The sequence below is a fragment of the Mauremys reevesii genome, linkage group 4 (assembly GCF_016161935.1).
Source record: "Mauremys reevesii isolate NIE-2019 linkage group 4, ASM1616193v1, whole genome shotgun sequence".
NCBI lineage: Eukaryota > Metazoa > Chordata > Testudines > Geoemydidae > Mauremys > Mauremys reevesii.
This window is the reverse complement of record NC_052626.1, coordinates 108,643,231-108,670,796: the sequence shown is the minus strand read 5'-3', so window position 1 is coordinate 108,670,796 and position 27,566 is coordinate 108,643,231. Positions and strand designations below refer to the sequence as shown.

At 46.5% G+C, this 27,566-nt stretch overlaps 1 protein-coding gene across 10 annotated transcripts in view; it reads left to right on the top strand.

Moving 5' to 3' along the window:
* Positions 1–13,665, top strand: part of BRSK2 (BR serine/threonine kinase 2) — a 470,664-nt gene extending 456,999 nt beyond the window's left edge. For 4 of the 10 annotated variants that reach the window (XM_039538088.1, XM_039538085.1, XM_039538094.1 and 1 more), the window contains 2 exons: positions 852–899; positions 11,878–12,448. In XM_039538088.1, coding sequence (XP_039394022.1) covers positions 852–899; positions 11,878–12,101 — 272 coding nt within the window. In that variant the 3' untranslated portion in view covers positions 12,102–12,448. Of the gene's footprint in view, positions 1–851; positions 900–11,877; positions 12,449–12,555 lie in introns of those variants that run through there. The other 6 variants (XM_039538086.1, XM_039538090.1, XM_039538092.1 and 3 more) reach the window with 5 other exon arrangements.
* The last annotated feature ends 13,901 nt before the right edge of the window (positions 13,666–27,566 follow it).

Sequence of the window (27,566 nt, the reverse complement as noted above, 5' to 3'; positions counted from 1 at the left end):
TGCTGGGGAATCCAGAATACTAACAGTCTGGGGAGGAGTTCCATATGATCACGTTCAGTCTGGCTAGTCTTTCTGCATTAACACTTACATTTACTCTACCTTCTGCACCCTAGTTTCCTGGATTTGGTTTAGAAGCACTTAGCTGCTGTGGTGATGGGAGCTACAGGCAATTTTGATAGAAAACATACATAAAGCAATTTACGGGCAGATTCCACCATCCTTTTACGTTAAGCAGAACCTTAATCTGTGAGCAGTCCCATTAAAATCCATAGGAGTAAGGGACGACTCCATCTGAGTAAGGGAGGCAGAATTATGTTTATGACTGAGTATCCCTTGGAGAATATGAGGTGATTTTGTGAGGGGGATGGATGCCGGAAGAGTGTGGCTGACACCTAGATCACATACAAAATAACATGCTTATACCATGATGGGCTGCCAACATGGTGGTGGTGCACAGATCAGCTGCTTAGATACCACCTTGATTTTCTAGGGCCGGTTTTGTGGCTGGCCAGGTGAAACAATATCTTTCAAGATTTTTAATTCGTTGATATAGTTGCAGAACATTATTTGCTTGTTTTAAACATCTGTAACGGAGATAAGAGAGTGGATGGAAATGGGGGGCAATGAGGCAGATTGTGCTCTCAGTTACACCCCGGGGGCTCCGCTGGCATAAATGAGGGCATAGTTTGGCCTGGGTTCTGGGTTGTGTAAAGTCCTAGCTTTGTGTGTTTCCTGCTCCAGGAGATAATGCGCTAAGTGACTGCTTTGTGCACAGAGGTATGGAAACCGTCTTTTTTTTTTTTGTTTTATGTTTTTCCATCCCTCCCTCCTCTTTCCATTCTATGATCCAGACACCACTAACTGTGTGGAGTTGATGACTGGCAGACTTTCCAAATGTGGTAAGAACTTCCCTTCTGCTTTCTATCCCTCCCCTCACCTCTGCTGAATCCCTCCCACTCCCTTTGCACTTCTGCCCACCCCCTGACAACTCCCTATACCTCTCACTTAGCTTCTGTACATACGCACACCTACTCCTGTTCCTCCCCATCTATGCCCCTACACACAGGGCCCATCACAGTTTCACCCTGCACTGCACAAGTGTGCGTTGTTCACTTGTGAGTTTCTCCCCTCACTCTAATCCATGCCTGCTGGCATTTTTGCTTTTTTGCCTTCGACTCAGACTTCACTTTGAAGTTGCCTTTCTTGTGGGTGAGGCTGTGCACCACAATCCCTGCTTTTGAGTTGCCTCCTCCTGGTGTCTCCTGCAACGGAGAGAGAATACTACTTTAATTCCTCTCCTCATCATTCCCTCCTCCACTCCCCCATGTGTGTTTGGAGTAATCCCCTCTTTCTCCTGGAAGTCCACTGCATAAGACAGATCCCACATTATGGGCCAGAGCCTCAGCTGGTGTAAATCAGCATAGCTCCAGTCTGATTCTGAGGATTGATATTGCCCCTCTGGGACCAACCATAGTTTAGGCTTTTTACTAGGGATGGATTAACTTGTTTCCCCCAAAACTCGCATTTGACCTTGCTCGAGGTTCCACACATTTCATTTAAATTTAAACACACACACACACACACACATAGATTTTTCCTTTTTTCCTGTGCATTTGCCCCTCCTGGTGAGAGCAGAAGTGGAAATGCCCAAATACACTGAGAGAGGTTTTTCTCTTGGAACTTCTGGCCTGAACAGAAACAGGAAGTCCTGAAATGACACAAGATGTCCAATCCAGGATGGCAGGCCTGAAACATTCAGATGCTTATCTGAACCTGAAGTCCAAACCTGTTCAGGATCGCCTCACTGAGTCAAATACAGCCAGGTAACTTCTTTAGCTTCAGTGAAGTTGCTCTGGGTGTTACAATGGAAGAAATATAGGATTTACAGAAGTGTAGTCAAGAGCAGAATTTGGTCTGTTACCTTTTATCCACATGATCTCTTTCCATTAAATTACAGTTTCACTGGAAGGAGTTTTTCTGTTTCTCTGAAGGGGGTTCATTTTGATTTATTATTTCAGTTCCTGGGTTATGTTGTTCCCAGTCTCCTCCTGGAGGCTCATTTATGTCCTAGGCAGATCTCCAGCCTCTCCATAAAAGCATCAAACAACAAATCTCTCCTCTCCCTCAAGCTGCAGTTAGTTGCCTGGAACCGGCAGTAACATCATACAAAAATACTGAAATTCAGATTCCACTGATTGCTTGAAAGTTAATTGAACTACACAGAAAACCAGTTGGTGCTCTGCACTCTCTAAATAGTGTGTCTATTGCTGTTCATCTTCTGCCCAGCCACGCCCACCAGCTGTCACAGTGTCAGCTTCCGTACTAGGGGAAGGGAGAATGGAGGAAAGGCCAGTGAAAGAAAGCATTGTGTAGGCAATAGAACAGAGGAAGTACATGGGCAAATCCACCTATGCAATAATAGGATTTGTGTGGCTTAATGGAGCCACTGTCTGTGTCACACACACTTACACACAGAGTAGCAATGACATAGGTTGTGCCAAATTCTACCCTCCTATGTAAATCCAGTGTCATTCCAGAATTTGACCCACTAGAGGCAAACTCTTCGCTGTGGCTTTGAGGACAAGCAGCTTTCTGTGAGGCTGAAATGATGGTTCAAGAGCTAGCCACTAGAGGTGTCATAACAAATAAGTAACAGCGTGCAGACCCAAGCACCATACTCCACCCTGAGAAATATCTCCCAGGGGTCACTTCTGGAACTGGGTCTGCCAGACCTGGGACACTAAAAGCAAATTAGACTCTTTTCCCCCCAGCTCAGGAATCCGAAAGCTCTTGTGAGAATGAGAAACACTTCGCATCATCTATAAACTATTAACTGGTGTGACTGGGACAAATTCGTCCCTGATGTTACCCCTTTAACTGCTTCCTGGCCTCCTGATGTCAGTGATCATTGGGCTGAAAGGTGACTTTGTATATAGTGACCGGCACTAAAAAAGAAAGAGTTATCACTGTTCATAGTAGTGAATAAACAGAAGCTTGCCATGGGGGCTGCATGTCTGATAATGATACAAATGCTGCTATCTCTGTCCTAAATATTTATCCTAGAAAACAGCCATCAGCTCGCTGTGATATTTCATTGTAGGAAAAAGGAAATATTTTGACTTATAATACTGTCAATATCCTTATGAGCTAAAAGTTTCCTTTTATTTTGAACCATTGATTTATGGAAAAGGTGAATTTCTCAAATCAAAGAATAATACAGTTTCTGTTGTGAATTAATACTGGTGTAATAAAAAAATTAAATTACCGTGTAAAAGTTAAAACCTTCAAGTTGTAATCTGAAAAATAGCACCTAACTCAACAAATCTGTTCCTTGTGTGTATTCAGAGTCAAATCTGCTTGCTTCAGTGACAAAAATAAGCTTCATGCTTAAACTTATACTTCATACTTATACTTGTTAAGCCAGGCAGAGCCAATACAGCTACAAAAGGAACTAGATTCTGTTTCTTGTGGTGGATCGACAACAAAATTGTTTACCAAGTTCCAGCCTGTTACAACTGTCCATCCCATTGGAGAAAAAGGGGTTGCACGGATGATACTCAGGGTCTAATTTGGCCTGCAGAACCCGTTTTGTTTTGTTTTTTCTCATGATCATGTACAACCTGGAAAGAGCCTGGGCTCAGGTGTGGAAGGTTATAAAAAACATATATCTTCATATTTGTAAACTGAACAGATTTGATCTGGAGCCACTGAAGCACAATGAACATAGAAATGCACCAGGTCGTTTCAGCATCAGAGTAGAACCTCACTTTAACTATAGGACCGTAAGTCAAGTTTTTATTCTGATGTTGCGTCAGTACTAAAGCTGACTGTGAAATAGGTTTTGGTCTCTGAAGGCGTCTCCTCCACTCCATTTCCAATTTTGTTGGAGTCACAAATGATCACCTTTCAGCAAGATGTTGTCTGCTGGCAGGCGGCTCAGATATGTCCCTCTGATTCTAAAACTTGATTTTCCATTCCTGCCTCGGTTTGGGTGAAGTGCTTGCCATTCACCGTGTGAACTTTCTGATCCCCATACTGGACCTCTTTGCTGCTGGTTAGCTCACTCTAGGGAAGGCAGTCTTTGCTCATTTTCTCTCCATGTCTCATGACTCCATAGTGAAGCCCTAAGACTATATCATGAACAGTTCCACGGCCGTGGATTGTGAGGCAACGAAGAAAGGATCATTATTTATTATCTGTATTACAGAATCAGCTAACGGCCCAAATCAGACCAGCACCCTGTTGTGCTAGGCACTGTGCAAAAATATAGCAAGAGATATACCTCCCCCAAAGCACTCGTAATCTAACTTCTTTGGCACCAGGCTGTTCAGGAGCTTTCATGTCGATTCTGATACATCTTGCATTGCATACTTGTACTGTGAAACTGTGGGCTCTGTCACCAAGAGTTAAACATGAATCATCCTGGAGTCCTTCGTTTGTCAGTGACCTTTACGGAAATTCCATAACCTCAGTAGAAGCACAGCAGCGTCCAGCTACTGTTCACATCATTCCCCCATCCCAGGCTCACTTTTCCCTCTTGCTTATTTGTTTGTTGTAGAGTTGGTCAGAGCTTCCTACTCAGAATAAGGATTCATGGGACCTCAAACTCAGCATCCAGGGTATCTATGCACAGTGAGGGATTGTACTGTGGGAAAGGCTCCTCTTTCCATCTCCTAGTGAGATGACTTGAGCTGTGTACAAGTGTCAGTGGTCAGAGAGCACCATCCTGAGGGGCTGTGTGGTTTAAGCTTGGTGAGACTGTCATTAGGCTCCAACTGAAGAGGGCAACTTTGTGATAGCTAATGTGGAGCCTCTCACTGTTATCTGTAACCAGGAGTGCAGTGGCAGGGAGTATCCTGAGCTGCAGCTCCCTTACAATGACCCTGACCCTGTAGGCATTGGACAGTGTCGTTCTGTTCCTTATGGAAGCCCCCTGCCATTTGCTCTGCCCTCCGCCCCCCGAAGGGAAGGGACACAGGGGCACCAAACGTGTGCAGCACTCCCATAGTGGAAGGCATGGCTCACCATGTTCATGCTGTGAGCAGTACAGAAGGGAACATTCCGGTTTTTGATTAAATCTGACGTTTCTCGGTATCCTGCTGGCTCTCAGCCATTACCTATATAATTGATGCAGTCGGATTGATATTGATGCAACTTGTGACCCCAGCCATGGGGGAGTGGATCTGGGGGAGAAGTCCGCCCTAAAAGATCATAATCCAATCAGGATTTAACTATCACAAGAAACACTACAGGCTAGAGTTTCCAAAGAGCTCAGGACCAGATTTCCAAGCGCTCAACATCCACAGCTGGGGCCAGATTTTCCAAAGAGCTGATCATCCAGCAGGTCCTATTGTGACACATGGGGCCAGCCTTCAAGTCTTCAACACCAGGTGTCTTCCTCTCTCAGTACAGCAATATGTCTACCTGCAGAAAACTCAGAAATGTCTCTCTTGATTAGGAATATTGCCATACAATCTCCACTTCATTTATGTCAGTCGGTGCCTCTGAAAGTCCCATGTGAAAGTTGCAGTGCTGTGCTGCACTAAACAGGAGTGGATTTCCTTTTAAATGAAACACAGTGTTGTTGAGATTACGTCGCAGGAAACAGGAGGTGAGAGGCAAGAGGCAAGGAATGAAATTTTCACCAGTGTCACCTTGGGGACAGTTCAGGGAACTTAGAACTTGTGAGTTCACAGTTGGCTATCTGATAGGAAGGGGCGAATCCTGTTCTTGGGTGCCAGTATCGTTCTGGCACTGGGAGCATCATATATGGACAGAAGATGGGGATTGGGAAGCAAAGGCCTTTAAGACAATGGACAGTGCCAATGCCCATGATGCTGGCGATGGCCATAGCTTTAAGAAAGGAAGGAAACCTTTCATTGAAAGAACTCCCTGTGATGAATTTCCTGTGTTTGATGGCCAAATCATTTGCAAAGAGGGCATCTTTCAACACCAAAAGCTTAGGCCCCTGCCCCCCACCCTCTCCTGGCATGCTCTCTGCATTGCCAGCAGCTGTTCAAATGCACACACAACTTCTTCCACTGGTTCACTGTAATGTTGTGTGGCAGTAGTGACTTGGCTGGTGCTAGCTCTTGGCAGTGATTTTTGTTTGCAATGACTGATGCATGTCTCTGGAGTACAAAATGTTCCTGAAATGTAGCAGAAAAGCAAGATGCAAGAGAGCCCATAGAGGGAAAATGTGTGCAAGAAAAGGGCAGAAATTGCCACCCAAATACATATGGCCAGTTGCAAATTGTAAACTTCCCTCTTGCACTGCAGACTGTATGCTTTAGGGGACTGGGCAGGAGACTGGGCTGTGGAGCATTCTAGTTTACTGGTTCAAATCCTGCCCAGGTTGGTGGTGGCTGAAAGTCACCATCATCAGATGGTGGTTTGGAGACCTACGCAAATAGTGTGTGATGGTCTCAGTGAAGTCCTTAGCAAATAGGTGTCCAGTCTGCAAATGCTGCCTTCAACTGGCCCCAGTGTCAGCAGAGGCCAAGGACTGAATGAGCCATGGAAACCTCTAAAAGGGGTCCTTCCAGGCCAGATATATTGTTGGAAAAGTAGGAGTGCTTCTGTGGAAAAGTAGACATCAGTCTCCTGGATTGTCAATCCAGCTCCGTTTGCTGGTGGATCTGCCTAGCACATGGAGACCAAATAGGCTAGTTCCTTTCAAGGGCACTAAATGGAAATGAAATACAGAAAGTTGCCCAAATAGATGATTTGTCAGGGCAGTAATAAAAGGGGAATGGCTTTGACGGCCACTGACACCATCTAAAAATCTAGCAAATTGTCAGCCGCGTGCCTTCTGTGATGTTGTATTTGCTACATATTCAAAAGTGGCAACCTTAAGATTTTTGCCTCTTCCTCATTCACTTGTTGATCCAAATGGAATAGAAAAAGACCAGGGGGAAAAATGTGGATAATTTCCACTTATTCTTTTACGTTGGCTTCTAGCAAGGCAGAAAAGATAAAGGCAGGGCCCTTTGTCATCTTCCTCTAACCTAGCGGGAAGCCTCAGACATCCATACAACTGAGAGAAAACGCTTGTCCCCTGATGTCTTGCTTTATTAGATTGTGAGCTCTTTGGGGCAGAGACTGTCTCTTTGTTATGTATCTCCACAGAGCCTAGCACAATGGGGCTTTAATCCCTGACTGTGGCCCCTAGGTGCTAACCTAATAATAATAATAATATTTGTGAGAGGAGGAACAAGCCGCTTTTAACTCTCCCACCCACATGATGCCAGGAATTTAGACTTCTCAGTGGATATCCTCTTGGAGCAGGTCCTATAGTTTTGGTTGATATGGTTTGAAAAGGCAGGGAGTCTGCCAGCACCAAACAAGCAAACAAAAAGTAACCCTCCTCTGAACAAAGAGAGTTTGAGCTTAGCAGAACAGAAGAGTTTATTTTAAGGAGCAATGGGTTACCACCCGTCAGAGAGGGCCTTAATGCTTTTTGTTCAGGGAGTAGGATTTTTGCCACAGGGATCACTGAAACCATAGCTGCTGCTGAGGTACTGAAAGGAAACACTAGCAGCAGAGGCACACAGGAAGCAGTCTGAAAGGACATGGATCAGAGAGACAACCTACAGCAAGGGAAGCCAGGAAGAACACAGGTCAGGTTAACAATGGGGCTCACCATCTTCCCAATGGAACAGAAGACCCACCTCTTCCCATTAGTTTTCCCGGAACAACCAAACTAGCGCTGTGGGGAACGAAAATCCTCTCAAGCTTTACCTGAGGGAGGCACACAGGACAGTCTTACTGATGGAATATTTGCTTTATGTGTTGTTGTTTGTGCTTACTCACCACAAGGATGAGTGTATTAAAAACACATACATTTGAAAGAGATGGCTTCAAAGGACCACTTTCCATTGAATTCAATGGGAATTTGCCATTTGCTTCACTCAGTGCAGGACTGAATCCTCATCTCTCTTATGGTTTTATGAAGCACAAGCTTGTAGCAGCCGTAGCAGCTTCCAAACCTTTCCTGGTGCTGCTCCAAATACTTCCAACCTCCTTTTCATTTCTGATAGTTCCAGCAGGGGGAGATGAGGTTCTTTATGAGGTCAAAGCCGACACATTGTTCCTGGTGTAACCACCCACTCTTCTTCCGTGAAGCATGTCGGCTTTGCCCAGGGTGCTTGTGGCCCCGTTGGTGCCAAGTCCATGTCAAGCAGATTTCTTAGCAGTGGCAAATGAAAGATGGGCTCTTGAGAGGGAGTCCATGTAGCCCGTCTGGACAAGGTCTCTTCACCTCCTTGGTCTGGTGTCTGTCTGCAGTTTCTTCCTCTTAGTGCTGGCTGCACCCAGTCCATTCACAGTTGCAGCTTCTCTTGCAACGTTAGGCAGAGTCTATGCTACACATGAATTACCCGCCTCATAAAGATATTTCTCTTTCACTCCCTCAATGCCCAGCCCCTCCATAGCTTCAGTACTCGTTTTCAAGCCTTCTCCCCTCTCCAACAGTTCTGCAACATCCACCCCTACCAACCGGCTCAGAAATGCACATGCCCCAATCATATTGTCGCTCAGTCTCCTCTTTCTAATGAATATAAACCTAATCTCCACATTGCTATGCTGCCCTTCCTCCGGTGTTTGTACTGCATCCACCAGAGTTTGTACTCAAAGTTAAAGAAGATCCCAGTCATGGGAAATTATCTCTCATTCAGAAATATTATACTAACCCTTCGAGACCCTGAGCTGGATTGGCAGATGTGATATATCCCACTGCTTGTACCACATACTAATAGCAGGAGACTTCTAAACATAACTAGTGATGGTCCAGTAACTGCTGCAGGTTCAGGCCCTATTTTCCTGGCAGTATAAACTCACCAGGTCTGGCAGTTAACCAGCGCTCACCATCTTGGTGGTCTCAACATGCCTGACCCTTCTTTATTTATCATCCCAGAGAGCAAGTATCAGTGTGGGTGCCCTTTACCCAATCCAGGACCATTATCTAAATTAGTCCCTGGGTGTCCTACCAGGCAAGAATATGGATGCCATAGATGCTGTGGTTGCCCATATTGCCTGGCCCTGGGATCAGTTCTTGGTTGCCAACAGGACAAGAGGGGATGGAGACAAACTATTTAATTGCAAGCTCAGCTACTGTAAAAGGCAAAGGAAAGAAAGGGTTAGTGAAATGGCCTATTTTTTTTTCAGTAGCTCTCTCTGAATATCCCTAAGGATTTCTCACTTCCCATTAAAATTTTAGCTGAGAATGCTGATTATAAGAAATTCAGTAGTGATATCGGCAAAGGGGAGGTAGGCTATTAAATACTGTTGGCCCATTAAATCTCCAGACACTTGAAAACCAGAAGGGCATAGGGGTGGGGGAGGAGTTGCATATTTTAATATGAGGATTAAAAATCCTGTATCAGGACTCACCAAATGCAGAGCATTTACATATAAAATGCACTAACGTTTTATTGGTCCATTCTTGCAAATTAGACTTTTGTCTTCTGTACCTGTCTATGCAAAGAACTTAAACCTTCCCAAGCCCAACAGAACTCTGCTTATTCTGCCCTCCCCCTCCCCTCTAAGCCTGTTGAATAAACTGCTCAGCTGAATAACTGGAAATACCCCACCTCTCCTTCCCTCCCCACCCAGCATTTTTTTTAGTGCTCTCTTCCATTCTTTCTGTCTGCTGACTCCATTTGTGTATGAAGATGAGAGTCCAAAGTCACAGAAGAACCTGCCCTGGCCACAGTCCTGCATTCAAGGCTGAGTGTTACTTGCATTCCCTGACTGCCCCCGTCCCCTGCCCCCACTTGTTTTTCCCATTGGAAGGGAGTAACCAGATAGAAGTAGAGAAGAGTCTAAGCCGAGCATGTGCCCACAAGCCATCTGGCTAGGACAACTTCATTGAGCCTTAGAGAGGGGCCTCAGTAAAAATCCTATAGCCAAAACCTCCATCCCCCTGGACTCTGGGGAGATTTCAGAATCCAAACCGGAATGTGTGTGTGACATTCATGGCTTGTCCTATCTCAGCCACAAAATTGGGATCCAGGTTTCAAATTTCCCCCAAATCTGAAGGTGTTTGGTGTTGGTGTTGGAGTCCGAGGTTTTGGTGTGGGCCATTTCTAAGGCTCATTCAGGTAGCTAGGTCACACCCAGGGGGCGGCTCCAGGCACCAGCGCACCAAGCACATGCCTGGGGCGGCAAGCCATGGGGAGCGGCCTGCCAGTCCCTGCGAGGGCGACAGTCAGGCTGCTTTTGGCGGTGCGCCTGCAGGAGGTCCGTCGGTCCCACGGCTTCAGTGGCAATTCAGCGGCGGGTACGCCGAAGCTGCGGGACCAGCGGACCTCTCGCAGGCGCACCGCCAAAAGCCGCCTGCCTGCTGTGCTTGGGGCGGCAAAATACATAGAGCTGCCCCTGGTCACACCTGTCCAGCAGCTAATAGTGGCTTGGACTTGACAGCTGTGTTCAGTGCACAGAACCAGCACCTGCACTCAGTTAAACACTATACTACTTACCAGACAAAACCAGGCCTATAGTTATGCAGGTAAATGAGGGCTCCTTACATAATATTTGTGCCTTGTAAAGTGAGGTAATCCCAAAATTAGAGTGACAACGTGGGTGAGGTAATATCTTTTATTGGACCAACTTCTGTTGGTGAGAGAGAAGCTCTCCTGCTGATATAGCGCTGTCTACACAGGGGGGTTAGGTCTGTATAACTACATCGCTCAGGGGGTGTAGACAAGACCTTAGTGTTGTTCCATTGTACAACGTGGATATGGGACAATGACACTTCATACACTGGAGCAACATATGGCAATGATAATAAAACATATCTAGGGCGTTATAAAAAGGGAAAATGGCCGACAAAGAGATTTTGGAAGTGACATGAAAGGCTGTGTTCTGACAGATGCGCAGCACCCAATCTGCGCCAGAGCTTGCCCCAATCTCGTGGCTAAATTCATCAAAGTTTCCTAATGCTGTTTTCTATTAGCATATGACCCTGCAATTCCTTTGGCTCCCAACTCCATAATAGTGAAGCTCATTGACTGTTTTCAAGACGGTGGAGTGCAGATACTAGTTCTTGCTTTGTGGTCCCATCAGGTTAAATCCCAGCCAGAAACCACATGTGCACAGGAGCCTGGTCCTGCAATCTGCTGAGCATTCTCAACTCCCACTGTTGTCAACAAGGATTGAAGGTGCTCAGAACCTTGCAGAATCACAGCCTCACACATACTAGCTGAGGTTTGCTCCCTTGTATTCCAGCCCTATTCACTTCTCAAATGCTCGTATTCCCCTGGAATGCACAGTTTTTCCAGGCCAAGTGGCTGGCTGAAGGTGGATGAGTGGGTGTTCAGAGAGAGACCAGTCAGCATAACTAAAGGAAGGAAGAAAAGCATAATGTCTAACACAGAACTTGCTAAGGCTGCAAGGCAAAGTTGATTATGCATTAATGCCCCACCTTTAGCAATACAGTTACACAGGAACTGCATCCCCTGAGGGTTACAGTCCGCTCATAGGCTTGCCAACTAATTCCAAACAAATCATATAGCTGGTTCCACAACATGGTGCTGCGTGCCAGGCTCACGTAGCCATGGAGTTCCCCTGCTAGGTAGGATCTCTGCTCCCAACCACATGGTATGCAAGTAGGACACCTCCTTGGCACGTTTTGCTCCCAGCCTCTTCGCTGCCAGAGGTGTCCCATCCTAACACTCTTCCTCTTGCTGCTCATCATCTTCATCCTCCACAGACCCCCATGCACGTGGCTCTGGATCTCTCATCATGTTCTTCTTGTTAAAAACCCCATTGTTCATTTGTTTGTTTGTTCTCTCTCTCTCTCTTTCTCTCTCTCTCTTTCTCTTTCTCTCTGTGGTTTTTTTTTTTTTTTTTTTTGTCTCTTCTGTTTTGTGTACCCAGGCAGCCCATTGAGTAACTTCTTTGACGTAATTAAACAACTTTTTTCAGACGAGAAGAACGGGCAGGTGAGCCATCCCCCCGGCACGCCAACCAAGCATAGCGCAAACAGCAAGCGGAGCGATTCCGATGCTAATGACTATGGGTCTAGAGGAGACAATAAGTACCCCGCTGGCAAAGACAAGGCAAAGATGGTCTCATCAGTCGGCCTACAAGACCAACCTTAAATAAATACATTTTAAAAAAATTAACTTAAAAAACAAAAAGCAAGAAAGAATCAAAGAATATTCCTTAGCAAGCTAGCCTCTAAACTAGAAGGATGTATATACCTTTCCACAACAGTACAAAACTGTCTATAGACAAATTTTGTAAGAAGGAATGACTGTATATATATACATATATATATTTATATATGATATATAATATATATCTCAGAAACAAACACACACAAAAAGAAAGAAAGACAAGGTAGCACAGATGACAAAACCCAGTTCACCAGATCTTGGGTTGTGGCTTTTTTGGTTTTGTTTTTTTGTTTTGACATCTCCCTGTATTTTGATTATTTTTATTTTTTTCCCTCCTGATGTTTTGTTGGGTTTTTTAAATTATTATTTTTGTTTCTTGTTCTGTTCTTGCTCTCTCTGTTTCTGACGACACCACTTGTTTCCGCTCTGCTACCAGGAATTATCCCGAAAAGTTAACATGTCAGCCACGGCTTCACCTTCTGTGCTCTGCGGACACTTGTTGACGGAAGGAAACCGATGTAGACTGTCCAAGGACCAGTCCTGTTTGAGGTTCCCAGCCTCCCCCTCTGCCCCCAGGAAATGGGTTTCTCCCCCACCTCCCCAACACACACTTTTTCTCTTTTTCTTTTTGGTGCTCCACGAGGGAGATCTGCTCAGTAATGGGATTGCACAACCTGGGCTGGAAGCAGGTTGCAATTGTTGGAGCGACACCATTGTCCTTGACAACATTCGTCTGTGCAGGTGAACTCAGACTGGCAGGGGGAGAGGGGCAAGAAACCAGGGGAAATGTAACCATGAAACCAGGGAGCACTCTCAGCCAAAACCACCAAGGAGTGAGTAAAAGCAAAGCATCGAACGAAGACAATATCGGGGAGTTTCACTGTGGGATTTTCTCCAACTCCTTTTTCCTCCCTGTCCCCACCCTTTCCTTTTTTTTTTTTTAAATTGTGTTTGTTTTTGATACTCTTATCATTTTGCTTTTCGACCTGCTGGAGGGGGAGGGAATCCTCTCGTGGGGGTTGGGGGAATGAACAAACACAAAAACAAACAAACATTCAAACTTAGGGAAAAGGCAACATACGGCAGCAAAAGAGGCGGGAAAGGATTCTGCCTAGCTGAGAACAGTCTCTCTTGTCACCAACTGCCGTTGCCGCTGCTGCTGCTCCTTCTTCATCTTCCTCTTCACTCTTCAACTCCTGCCTACCACACTGCCGTGTTGGGACCTTCTTCCACCATCTGGATCCTCCAACACACTCTGCATTTGGATGCAATTGTCGTGTCGCTCGTGCTGCATCAATATCAGTATTATTATTTATTTGCTGGTTTTGATTTATTTATTTATTTGATTTATTGGGTTTTTCAACAAACAGACGAAGAAGAAAAGAGGATAATTTGGGTTTTTTTCCATGTGTGTGCATGTGCATACCACTGGCACTTCATTCATCTGAGTGAGACGAGGAATCAGTGCTATGGGCAAGTGAATCACGAAGCTACTGTAAACTTTAAAAATTACTGCAAGATATTTTTATAAACCTTTTTTTTTTGAAAGGGGGCTGGTGGGTGGGAGTGGGTGGGTGAGGACTGTTTTTTGTGTTTAAGTTATTATTAGGTCTTGGTTAATTATATATACATATATATATTTAAAAAGTTAAGCTGTTAGATATATCTTCTGTTTTGTTTAATTACTGTGTAGAGGCGACACTGATTCCTATTTATTTTGGGGAGAGGGGGAAAAAAGGTAGAAAAAACTTTAAATGTTCCTCTTGCAAACGACATTTTTTTTTTTGGTCTTTTCCCCCTGAGAGCTACACCACCAAGTGTAATTTATTCTGGCCCAAGTTCAAAGGGTTAAAACAAACAAACACAGTTGTAAACATCAAAGACAAAAAAAACACAATGAGAAACACTTCTTTACTGAGGTTTTAAGAACGTAGGGTTAGCATTAGAGTGCACTTCTCTTATGACCTCCAATTGCTGTTTGTTGGGTTCCTCTGGGTGTATGTTGTACTACAAGAATTTTTTTTTTTAAATGATAACATTGGACAGTTTCTCGCTTTTTGTTGTTGTTGTTTACTTTGTCCCCCCCCCCCCTTGGACCAGTTTCACTTGTACATAGGTTTGAAGATTAAAAAAAAAATAAGTAAGGCACAATTGGGATGGTAACCTTTAACCCTTGACCTTTCCTTGTCCCCCAAATGAAAGAGATTTATTTTATTTACTTTTGGGTTGTTTTTAATTTATTATTTTTTCCTATTCTTAAAATTGTATTGCTGTGTGCATGTCAGATGCCATGGGGGTGATGGCTGGGGATGGGGGGAGGCCAGGGTGCAGGAGGGGGGGCAGTTTTAATTGCATGACATTGCTGTAAATTAGTCTCTTTTGCTTTCGTTGTCTTTCCTGCCTCTGCCCTCTCTCTCTGCCTCTCCTCCAGGATCTCCTGCAACCACCTCCATCCTCTTTTCCCTCTTTTCTCTCTGTGTATAGATTTTTGATGCTTCTGTTACATTGTACCTCTACAAAAGGCTGGGATTTCGATACAAAATAATAATAATAATTTACAAAAAAAAAAAAAAACCCTATATCAGCAAAATCCATGCGGTACAAGCAGGAAGGGGATTACTTACACAAGATATAAGAATAAACGAAAGCAATACCTCTTGTTATCCTTCCGATTTTGTACTTTGACCACACACATGCGCGCTCACACACACACACTCACAGAAACAAACTGACATTATTTAACAGTTTAAAATGGACAAAAATCTGATGTATCCCTTGTTAAATAACTGTGAGCAACTTTAGTTCAAAAAAACAATAAATTCATTCAGTAAAGACACTAGCTCCTGAGTGTCCTGTTTATGTCTACGGTGGCGAATCCATCCCTCTGCCTGCCAGCACTGGACTCAGGTAAGTACTGTGCAGAGGCCTTTCAAACCTAGACAGAGAAGTGTGGCTTGCACTTATCCAACTCTCCTCCTAATCATGAGTTTAAACAGGTTTGTTACAATTTAGTGATTTAGGTTTTGCCTGACCAAGCAGAGTCCTGCACCCACCCAGCAGAGCAAGGACAAACTGCCAGAGAAGTTTAACCATAGGTATCTGTTTCTTATGTTAACACACTTGCAAATGGTGGATATGAATTAGAGACCAGCGCAAACCAAAACCCCAGTCTTCAGAAGTGTCTGTTCATTCTGGGCACCTCAATTTTTGGCTGGCCATCTCGAGCTACCTACAGCCTGAGTTTATCAAAGGTGCCAAGCAGTGCACCCACCGTTCTCACTGGCGTTTGTCTGGAGTTGTCAGGGCTCAGCATTTCTGAATATCAGGCCAGAAAATAGAGGCACCCAAAATGAATGGACACTATTGAAAATGTTGACCTTTCATGCAATGATCTCAAATCACTTTACCAAGGCGCTGTAGATATCACTATCGCTATGTTAAGGGTAGTGAAAATGAGCAGAAATTGTGACATCAGCTATAACACACAATGCATCAGTGGCAGAGGTGAAAATAGGAAACAGGTTTCCTGACTTCCAGCCCATTGGACCCTACTGCTACTTTATTGGGACATCTTCCAGGGAACTAGCGTAATGAGAGTTCCTAGGGATAACTGCTGTTCAATGGGGATAGTGGGCTTGGCTACACTTGAGAGTTGCAGCGCTGGTGGAGGCTTTCCAGCGCTGCAACTTAGTAACTGTCCACACCTGCAAGGCACATCCAGCGCTGCAACTCCCTGGCTGCAGGAAGGGGATTACTTACACAAGATATAAGAATAAACGAAAGCAACTCCCTGGCTGCAGCGCTGGCTGAACACCTGGTCTGCTTGGGGTGTAGCAAGTGCAGCGGTGGTGATCCAGCGCTGCTCATCAAGTGTGGACACACGCCAGCACTGTTATTGGCCTCCAGGGTATTAGCAGATATCCCAGAATGCTTTTAACTAAATTACTCTCTTTGTTTTTTTATGCAGCCTCTCTTTGTTTTGTTGTGAACTCGGGGCTCCGGGAGCTGCTTACTAAAAAACAAACACAGCTCCTGTTTGCTGTGATCAAGCTGTACCTGACTGTGAACAATCAAATGAGATAACCCCTGTGAATGAGGCAGGCAGGGAGTGAGTGTTTGCTTGACAGAGAAACAGCGGGGGCAGAGGGGAGAAAGGGAGTCCGTTGGATGCGGGCTGTTTGCAGTTAAGAGTTAAGAGTAAGGGGTCGGGAACATTTTCTGATTTTGCAAGGCAGGAAGCTAACACACAGTGTTGGCTCCAAAAATCCACTCTCTCGCTCTCCCCCGCTCCCTGTCACGCTACACCCCACCCCACCCCCCTCTTTTGAAAAGCACGTTGCTGCCACTTGAACGCTGGGATAGCTGCCCATAATGCATCACTCCCAACAGCGCTGCAAATGTGGCCACACACCAGCACTGGTAGCTGTGAGTGTGGCCACACACCAGCGCTGTTCCTACACAGCTGGATGACCAGCGCTGTAACTCCCAGCGCTGCAACTCTCAAGTGTAGCCAAGCCCAGTATTACTATTCATTTTGCATAAGGGAGATGTAATTGACTGGTGCTATGGGGTTTAGGGGTGTTTAACCAGCTGTTGAATAGGTGTGACATTCTGCTTTTTACATAAGCAGGTCACCAAAGGAAAAACTGAAAGAAGCCTAATGAATACGAAGTGCACTGAATGCCATTTTTTACCTTTGCATGATTATTGTGTTTTGATTCATTTTCAGGCTTTTTTTATGGCCTTTTCATGGGAACAGTCAGTTATCAATGCACTGGTAGGCTGCTCCCTGGAAGTCCCAAATAAGGCTTTGACTGTCTCCCTACTATGCCAAGTTCTGTGGATTACAGGGCCTCCTGCTCTTCAGTGTCTTTCCTACAGTAGGGACATCAGCCACTGGGTATTGCACCTTGAGCTTCACAGGTCTCTTCAGTGCATCCCATAAGCACCCAACAGCCATGCCAGCAGCGGATGCTTTGCAGTGGGAAGCAGGAGCTAGCCTGCCTTGGGGGACTCATACAGCACAGTGGCCTCCTGTGAAGCAGTGCTCCCAGCAGCACAGTGAGCCACCCTCTGCTCCAGGCAACGTGGGCCCAGCCCCGGCATGTGAGCACCCAGTGACCTCATAATGAGGAAGGGGTATGTGACCTGCTCAGTAGTGTTTGGTTCAATGGCTTTCCGCACCCCTGCTATACAAATTGTTCCAGCAGCCCTGCACGCAAACACAGGGAGTTTTACTGGGACTGTCTGCCTGGGGATGGGATGAGGGACGGTACCTGAGCCAGGAAGGGGCTGCAAGTCGGAAACTGGACAAAGGGCGAGAGAAGGAGGTTTCAGTTTTGGGCTGGCTGGGAAGAGGCAGGGAACCCCAAGTCTGGGGGTCTAAGATTCTTGCCTAGTTGTACCTACAAGCCCTGCTTGGGACTGTGTTCCTCTTGTCTAATAAACCTTCTGTTTTACTGGCTGGTGAATCGTGGTGCAGGGCCCTGACTCCCTCCCGCCTGTGACAGGTGCATGTTTGGCCTGTGACTCCACAGCCGAGGGCCGGTGGGGAACTGAACATTGGAGCCACTGGTGTCCCTTCAGGCGGGAAGGGGCGGCATGGAGCAGAGTCTGGGGTGCAGTGTCTTCACAAGCAGGAGGAGCCATGGGCAAGGGAAAAGAGCCTCCGGTAGGTTACTTGCTGGATTTTATGGGGAGGAGTGGGAGGAGTCAGCGCTGCCTTTGAATGAGGGGGTCAACATGATTTTTTGGGGGGGAGGGGTGGCTAATTGCCAGCCCCAACCCTGCCACTTTTTAGGGGCACCAGCTCCCCACTGACATGCCACCAGGGATGGAGCAGCCAGCAGCTAAACCTGTGGGATGAACCCTTTAATCAACATTAGGCACAGGCCATGTGTGTGGCTGGCTGGTTCTTGTTCATGTGGTTCATGCTCTGGGCCTATATGGAGTCAGGAAGAAATTTCCCCCAGGTAAGACTTGAAATGAACTTGGGTTTTTTGGTTTTTGCCTTCCTTTGCAGCGTGTGGGCACAGGGCTCGTGACAGGATTAAAAGGGTATATCACACTTAATCATTTCTCTGACACACATTGCAGGGACCTCCGGCACTGGTGCGCCCAGGCCCTCCTATTCTCTGCCTTTGGCACATACTAGTCTCATCTCCTATGGGCTGTAATACTTTGATCTAATGTTGGTTGTTGGGTTCAGTGTGCGTGTGCTGGGTAGTGGTGGTGGCCTGTGAGGTACAGGAGACAAGAGTAGGTGATCTGGTGCTCCCTTCTCTATGATCCTCAGTGCTAGCCAGGGCACAAGAGGATGCAAAAGGGGGAAGGATAGTTTACATCACCCTCTATTGCCCAAGGTAAATATTGTGTCCAATACCTAGAAAATCCCATAGAGTAGAAAACCCATTGCTGTATGTTAATCTTCATGGTATGGGCTGAGATGATACATCACCATAAATTGGTTTACAGAGAGTATGAGCTAAAAAAAAAAAAGGCAAACGTCAGCACTCGCCTCCAGAGGGTGTTGGGGAGGGTGAAAATAATGAGGTATGTAAGTCTGCTCAGCCCATTTTGTGCTAAACATGCCAGTTCTACAGCCGTGTGTCAGTCAGACGATACCATCCTAGTCTTATTGATGGCTACATCTCCTGGACCCCACCCCTCATAAAACCATTTTATGGCCATCACAGCTGTTGCTTATTTGGAGAAGTGAGATGAGAACAGTATTAAGTTCATTGTAACTGTTCTGCTGATGGCTCCAGTCCAAGAGGGGAGTTTTTGCTTTCGCTCCTGCAGAATGAACAGCTAAGCTGGCATCTTTTCCATCTCTCCAGCTGCTCTAACACAGATTCAGGCTCAAGGAAGAGCTGCTTGAATACCTGTAGAAGCAGCTGGAAGTGGGAAGTTGTAGCCAGCACCATGTGACCTGTCAGCTCTTTGCAAACCACCAGAAAGTATTCTGCACACTAACAATGGTCCAGAGACCATGGTTTCAGAACCACTGCCACTGCATCTCCTGCAAGGCAGTTGCTGTATGAATGAGATTATTATGCATGGGACGGAGGATTGCATCCATATTGGTAGCAAAAGCTATTTCTCAGAGTCAGAGAGGGTTATGTTACTATAGCAGACATCATCTCCTGAGGTTGTCTTGTTAAAATTTGTAGCACATGGTATTTTCCAAGGAAGATGCTCACATTAAGTCCCTGGAGTGGATAGCATCATGGTTGGGGTGAGACTAACACTGGTAACCTATTCAAACTTTGTGGAGCAGGACAGAGAGAAAATCTTTAGAAGGAGGCACTTTTTGAGGGTCATAGTAACGTCAGTGGAGGAAGGCATCTTCAGAGTGTCATGTTAAAGTCAATAGCAGGCACAATTTCCTAGGATGATGTGTTTGTGGCCAGCGGCATCTCTGCAGGGAAGACTTTTGGTGAACATCTACTGCAGAAGGGGGAGTGTGTAGACTTCTGCTGCAGATTACATCCCCTGTGGACGTCACACTGTACAGCATCTCCTGGGATGAAGGGTCAGCCCAAGGTCAAGGCACTTGGTGTTTATGATGATGTCTGATGCTTATGTTCAAACAAAAATATACTCTCAGGAATGTGTTATAAAAAGGTTTTGCAGACCTCTCAGGCTGTTAGGGCCCAAAGGTGGGGTGGAATGTGTGACAAAGGCCCAAAACGAGGGTCCCAAAACAATCATTCATGCAGGGAACATGAAATGTGGAATTCAAGCTCTTAGGTTTAATGACACTTTTTATAACTGACACTTTTCTATAACTTTCTATAAGTTCATGATTCTGCATTTCTGATCTAAATAATTTTCAGTTATAAAAGTGACAGGAGATGCCAGATTGGTGTGGAGTGTTGATGATTGGTGCCTAGAATGAGGGACATTTGAGAGACTTTGATCACATACCTTAGAAAAAAAAGTTTAATTTCTCTCCTTCTCCCTCCATCCCCAAAACAGTTGTTTGTAAGTCCTTCCATGTGGTTTCTTTATCCTCCCAATACTGATTTATACATAATTACATGCCAAAATGCTACAGTAAAAGAAAGCTAAGTTGCCAAGTCAAGCACTCAAACATTAGGAAATGCCTGAAATAGGGTTGCCTGTGCAACCTTGCTCAGCCTCCTGGTGGTCATGCATGTCGTTAATTACAGAATCACATATCATTTATTTCAATAGGAGCCCTGCCTCATTCAGTGCACGGGATGAATGGTGCTCATTAAAAGAGTGGCGATTCAATTTTTCTTTTCTTCCTCCTCATTCAGTATGTGCCCCACACACACATACAGTATTTACTGCACACCATTCAAACCATTAGAAATTGAACCAGGGCATAAATACATACTGTGTACGCAATATAATAAGCAATGTGCATTCAACAAATGAGTTGGTCAAGCAGCAATCATAGTCTGGTATTCACCATTCATTGGGACACAGGAATATTTGGGGTTGAAAAAGAAGTCAGTTGTTGCTCACTTGAATGCACATCAGGCCAGGTTTTGCAAGTGAACATGGTAATTTCCTCCATAGTCAGGTTTGCTGTAATGAAATTGATCCAATACAATGTACTGGATTTATCTTTAACAGTCCAGACAATCAGCATGCACCCCTAGGCATTCAGTATTCACAATAACAGCAAAATTTTTGTAAGACTGCCAGGTACTACTAATTCTGGCATTTTATATATTATGGACCCAATTCGACTCCCACGGACTCAAGTAGGAATGGGGTCAGACCCAATAGACCTTTTGGGGGGGCGGGGTGTGTGTTAAACATTGGGGTTGATTCTGCAAACTGAGCAGCAAACCTGCTGGGATTGCCATGCATGGTGAGCAGGCAGGATTGGGCCCAGTAGCCGTGTCAGCAACGCTGTACTCCACTGCAGCCAACACTAATACCTGCCGATGAACTCACAATGATAGGGAAGCAGATTTCACTTTCAAGTGCTTATTATAGAAAACCATAAGTAAAAAAAGATTGTGTTTAAAAACTGGAAAGTATCTCAGCCTCTGGCTGCACCCGTTAATCTTCCTATTTCATTTAAAAAAAAAAACCCTCCGCTGCTGCGGTTCTAGTTTTAATTCAGAGAACAAAACCGAGCAGCTGCACTGTCTGGGGACACTTGAGGCCATCAGTGGAGGGGGAACCCACACCAAGGGTAAGTCCTTTTCTTCTTCCTAATGCGCACCTTATTGTGTGGGTTATTTTTAGCGCCACCATCTCACTGAACGCCCACTGCGCTGAGTCGTGCCTGGCAGGCTTTGAAGGGCTTGAGAAATGGGATTTCCTGTTCCACCGGCTCAGAGCAACTCTTGCCATTGTCAGGCGCTATTATCGCGCGCTCCCAGCCAAAGCAGATAATGCAGTTTCAAGGGCAGGGAAGACACAAGCTCTCGTCAGCAGTGGTAGCAAAGGAAGGAGCTCATTTGCAGACAGAAGTATAGTGTCAGCCTCGTTTGGTCTAAGGGGCCCTCTTTCTCAGCAGTGGGGATTACTTATAGGTACAGCTTCTGGGGAGAATACAGGAAACACATTTCCTTGTGCCCCAACATTTCACTCTCCTTTTTATATCCCAGTCAGTCTGGCTGTAGGAGTCACACATCCTCACTGCTGAGCATCCCTCGCCTTTTTGCATGTGAGATTAGGAGGCAGTAGCACTGCAGCACAAACAGAGAAAGGAAAGGGAAGCAGGGTTATAGGGAAACTTAAACCCCCACTGCAGGTGTGGGAAGTCCTTTCATTTACTGACCTGCTAGTCCAACATTGGGCCAGGTCACATGCAGCAAAGCATCCTGTAGAATTGGGTTCCATTTTCTGTATAAAGCATATTCCTTCCATGCGTCTGAGGCAGTGGGCTTTGAAACACCTCTTTTGGTGACTGTGAAGCATTGGCAAAGTGCGATTCAAAGATTTATTTTGAAGAATTCAGAGAGGTTCTGCAAACAGCATTGAGTAACATGCCAGCGTTAGAATGGCTTGATTTAAATCTCACAGAGGTGTAGCTCTGTTGATCGTCTGAATTATGGTAAAGCTTAGAGGCCCCAACTCTGTTCAAATATGTGATAAACAGTCCCTGCCCCCACAGAGCTTAGGGCCAGATTTTTAAAGGTATTGAGGCATTGCTGCACTCAGTGTTGTGATGCCTAATGGAATTAGGAGCCTAATTCTTATTTGTAAATGGGCTTTGGGCACTTTGGAGCCAAAATCAGAGGCATAGAGAGGTGAAGTGACTTGCCCAGCTTCACACTGCTGGTCAATGGCAGAGCTGGGAATAGAACCAGTCCAGGACTCCTGTCTGCCCTACTCACTGGCCATGCTGTCCCTGTACACTACTGATTAAGCATGGCAGAGTGGCTAAACCACTAGCCTCCCACTCAGGAGACCAAGGTTCTAGTCCGGGCCTTGTGGGTGGCTTCCACCTCTCTGTACCTCAGTTTCTCCCTCTGTAGAATGGGGCTAATGATACTGTGTTTCTTTTGTAAAGCACTTTGAGATCTGCTGATAAAAAGCACAGTATGAAAGCTAGGTAATTACTACTACTACCCCTGAGTCACACCAGTGTCAGAGAAAGGAAGAACAGGTCCAGAACATCCCACCTATAATTTACTTTAAAACTTAGCAGTGTTTTCTTGGGGGTCACTGATGTGGCCGGTTCCAGCTCCCCCCTCATGAGACACCTCATCAGGCATTCCTCTGGTGCGGTTACTCCCACTATGATGCTCAGATACCATACTGGACATTCTCTCTCACGCTGGTGTAAATCAGGTGTAACTCCAGAGCTACACTACTGTGAAACCTGTGGCGGGAGAAGACCCACATGCAGTCAGTGTTGTTTGTAGCACATCGCATGGCCAGGCAGGTTTGCATTTCCTTGCATTGCAATCCTATAGAAAAGAAAACTCTAGATTATTTTTTAAATCCCCAAACCAGTCACTATATTAAACTACTTAATTTACACATCCAGACGCAAAACAGGTCTGACATCACTACCATTGTACATGCCAGGGCATTTCAGACAGGGAATCACTGAGCTAGAGCTTCATTGATCCGGAAAAAAGCAAAAGCAATTGATACTCCACCTCTCCATAGTGCACCATACAGAAGAGCAAAGCTGGTGTGTTTTTATTTATGCTTGTTGCAGATCATGTGTGAGGCATTTTAACCTATAGGCTTGCAGTGTACAAACCATTTAACACAGAGAGAGGAACCAACAGGAGAACAGAGTGGGAGAGGAGAAAAGTGCTGTGACCAACTATCTGCTTGTGGGTATGGCTATACTACCCGCCGGATCGGCAGGCAGCGATCGATCCAGTGGGGCTCGATTTATCGCATCTAGTCTAGACATGATAAATCGATCCCTGAGCACCTTCCCATAAACTCCTGTATGCCACCAAGCCGAGCGGCGCAGGCGGAGTCGACAGGGGAGCGTCAGCAGTCGACTCACCGCAGTGAAGACACCCCGGTGAGTAGATCTAAGTACATCAACTTCAGCTCTGTTATTCATGTACCTGAAGTTGCATAACTTAGATCAATTCCCCCCCACCTCCCCCAGTGTAGACCAGGGCCCTGGGAGGAAATACAGAGCCATTCTGCATACACACCCTGGCCGCCAGAGCAGGTGGATCTCATTAGCTCCACTTCAGGCAGTATAAGTGATTGAGTGTCCCTTATGGAAGTGAGAAGGACCTTGGGACGTGTTCTCCCCAGGGCCACCCAGAGGATTCAGGGGGCCTGGGGCAAAGCAATTTTGGGGGCCCCTTCCATAAAAAAAAATTGCAGTACTATACAATACTATATTCTCGTGGGGGCCCCTGCGGGGCCTGGTGCAAATTGCCCCACTTGCTCCCCCGCCACAGGCGGCCCTGGGAAAAATAAACCTTCTGCATCTCAGCACAAACCCAGTTTTGAGAAAACTTCTTTACAAGGTATCACTGGTTCTCAGTATCAGCTAGTGCTAAAAGGCACTAAAGCTCATTAAAAGGGTTGGACAAATATTTTCCATCAAAACTTTTTCTGGATTGAAAACTAGGGGATTTAAAAAGCAGAAAAAAAATCACGGACAATGTCTGCTTTCCTTCAAAATTTGTTGTGTTTTTTTTTAATTGAAAAGCTGAAATTAGTCTGCCAAAACCTGAACATGGTTTGGGGTTTCAGAAGTGTGTGGCCAAATATTTGCTGCTTGCTGTGTTTGATTGTTTAAAGAAACAATAAAAAAATTCTGCTTAAAAAAAATCCAAAATTTTTGAACCACCTCAGCTTGTGACCAGATGCCTGAGCCCATCCAGTCAGAGATTTTTCCAGGTTTCTGATACTCTGCTGGCTTCCTTGACTCATATCTGTCTCCATAACTTTGGGTTCATTTAGCTTAGAACATAAGAACAGCCATACTGGGTCAAACCAAAGGCCATCCTGCCCAGTATCCTGTCTACTGACAATGGCCAATGCCAGGTGCCCCAGAGGGAGTGAACCTAACAGGTAATGTTCAAGTGATCTCTCTCCTGCCATCCATCTCCACCCTCTGACAAACAGAGGCTAGGGACACCATTCCTTACCCATCCTGGCTAATAGCCATTAATGGACTTAACCACCATGCATTTATCTGTTTCCTCGAGACTGGCTCCATGGGGTCCCTCACAAACTGGAGACGGTTCCTGTGGGTTTGTCTTTAGTATAGCTTATGTACATACTCCAGGAACTGAGCATCTGAGCTTGTTCCAGAATCTGGGATGAGCCTATGTTGTGAAAACTGAAATGCTCAAAATAGCACATGCATATGAATGGACACAGGGTGCTAAAATTAAATTAACCCAGGGGTTCTCAAACTGGGGGTCAGGACCCCTCAGGGGGTCACGAGGTTATTAGTGGGGGGTCACGATCTGTCAGCCTCCACCTCAAACCCCACTTTGCCTCCAGCATTTATAATAGTGTTAAATAAAAGTGTTTTTAATTTATAAGGGGGGGGGTGTCGCATAGGTTTGCTATGTGAAAGGGGTCACCAGTATAAACGTTTGAGAACCACTGAATTAACCCCTCTGAAGCCTCAGGGAATGCAGAGGAGGGAGGGTCTCCCTTGGTAGGGTTGGGAAGGATATTGCTCTTCTCATGTGATCCCTCCCACAATGGCTAATTTTAAATGAAGCTGCCCTCCCCTGACATGAATCTCCCTATGGCACTGAAATTAAATATAGTCTATAATTTGGCATTTGAGAAGTGAAAGGGATGGGAGCCCTAATGGAAAAGCTAACAGCTTGGCTCTCCTGCAAGCCTCAAATTGCTGAACGAGCTTTAGGGTAGGGAAGGCTGTGCCTCCCAAACAGCCTGGCCCTGCCCCCTCTCTGACCCCCACCCACTTCCTGCCCCCCCGACTGCCCACCCTCCCTCAGAATCCCCGACCCATCCTGCTCCTTGTCCCCTCACCGTCCCCCAGAGACCCCACCTCCCACCACCACCCCGGGACCCCACCCCTGCTCCTTGTCCCTTGACTGCCCCGACCCTATCCCCGCCCCCGCTGAGTCCTGACAGACCCCCCAGAACACCCACGATACACCCCCCCCGTTCCCTGACCCCTATTCGCAACCTCTGCGCCCTTCCTGTCCCCTGGGACTCCCTGCCCCTTAGCCAACCCCTCCGGCCCCGGCCCCTTCACCCTGGCTTAACCCCTCACCCAGAGCCTCAGCGCATCCAGCAGCTTCCCTCGACAGCTGCAGCGTGGCTCCAGCCAGGGCCCCTGAGCTCCTCCCCGCTCACAGCCGTGTGGTCAGGGGACGGGGCTGCGAGCTCTAAGCTGAGCGGAGGGAGCTCGGGCCCCATTGGATCTCGCAGTCCTGCCCTCTTACCACGCGGCTCTGAGCGGGGCGGGGCTCAGGGGCCCCGCCGGAGCCACGCTGCTGCGCTGTTCAGGGTCACTGCTGGATGCGCTGAGGCTCCGGGAGAGGGGTGGAGGGGGGGGGTCAGGCCAGGGCCGGAGCCTCAGCCATTCTCGTGGGGGCCCAGGTGGAGCCCAGGGCCTGGTGCAAATTGCCCCACTTCCCCCCCCCCCCCGGGCCGCCCTGGTTCTCCCTTTGTAGCTGATTGTACTTAATTGAAGAATAAGGGAAACCCCCAGTAAGTAGGGCATGGGTGAGTTTGGGGCACTATCCGTGTATACGCATGTGCATGCATGCAGTGTTGCAAGGGGGGGGGGAGGGAAATGAAGGCCCCATTAATCTACACCAGCAATGGATTTTTCTGTAGATTAGTGCAGTGAAGCAGCACAACTGAGACCATCCCAGCCTTGATTTTCAGCTGAAGCACTGTTACACCAAGTGCGTGCTTAGGGTGACCGGGTTTTTTTTAAAGTTATGAAACTATTTGGATATTAGGAAACACTATTTCACTAAGAGGGTGGTGAAGCACTAGAATGGGTTACCTAGGGAGGTGGTGGAATCTCCTTCCTTAGAGGTTTTTAAGGTCAGGCTTGACAAAGCCCTGGCTGGGATGATTTAGTTGGAGTTGGTCCTGCTTTGGGCAGGGGGTTGGACTAGATGCCCTCTTGAGGTCCCTTCTGGGCAGCGGTGTGCGCCGCGCCTTCCCCTTCTCCCCTGGCGGGTCCTCCTCCCGAGCGGCTCCGTTGGCTCCCGCGCAGGTCCACCGGGAGCGCCGGCCCTCCCGCGGTCATGCCTGGCAGCAGGTTCTCCGGTCGGCGTGGTGTGGACCTCCCCGGCATGATGAGGGGGCAGGTCCCCAGCCCAGCCTGCCGCCCCCTAGATTTGGCCGCCCCAGGCAACAGCTTGGTTTGCTGGTGCCTAGAGCCGCCCCTGGGTCCCTTCCAACCCTGATATTCTAGGATTCTATTAACCTTACCTAATAGCTTCAGAATTTTAAGATCTCTAACATGAAAGCCAGTTGTTTCAGTCCTACTTGGTCAAACTGAGCTCCCCCGTAACTCCCCACTAAGCATAAACTTTATGGAGGTGTCCTAGTAGTTTCATACAGCATAAAGCTACACTGAGACCTGCATTAACCTAAAAATCCCTCCGTTTCACACATTTGTGGATGAATTTAGTGGCCCAATAGATAAATACATAGGGCAGGTCTTCTTTCAGCTTTATTTAGGGCTTGATCCTATGAGGGGCTGAGCACTTGTGACTCATATTAAAATTAACGAGCGATGAGGATGCTTGGCCCCTCTCTGGAGTAGACCCTGAAGTACTGCAACAAATCATTACAGCTTTGCTTTATGACATAGATGTGACAGTCACTACTAATGAGAGGAAGGATGATCCAGTAGTTAGGGGGCCAGCTTGGGACCCAAGCAAACCAGGTTCAATTTGGTGCTCCACCCCAGACTTTGTGTGTGACTGTGTAAAATAGCACATCACATGGGTGCTGTGAGGGTAAATACACTAAAGATGGAGAGGCACACAGGTATTATTACTCTTATGGGGA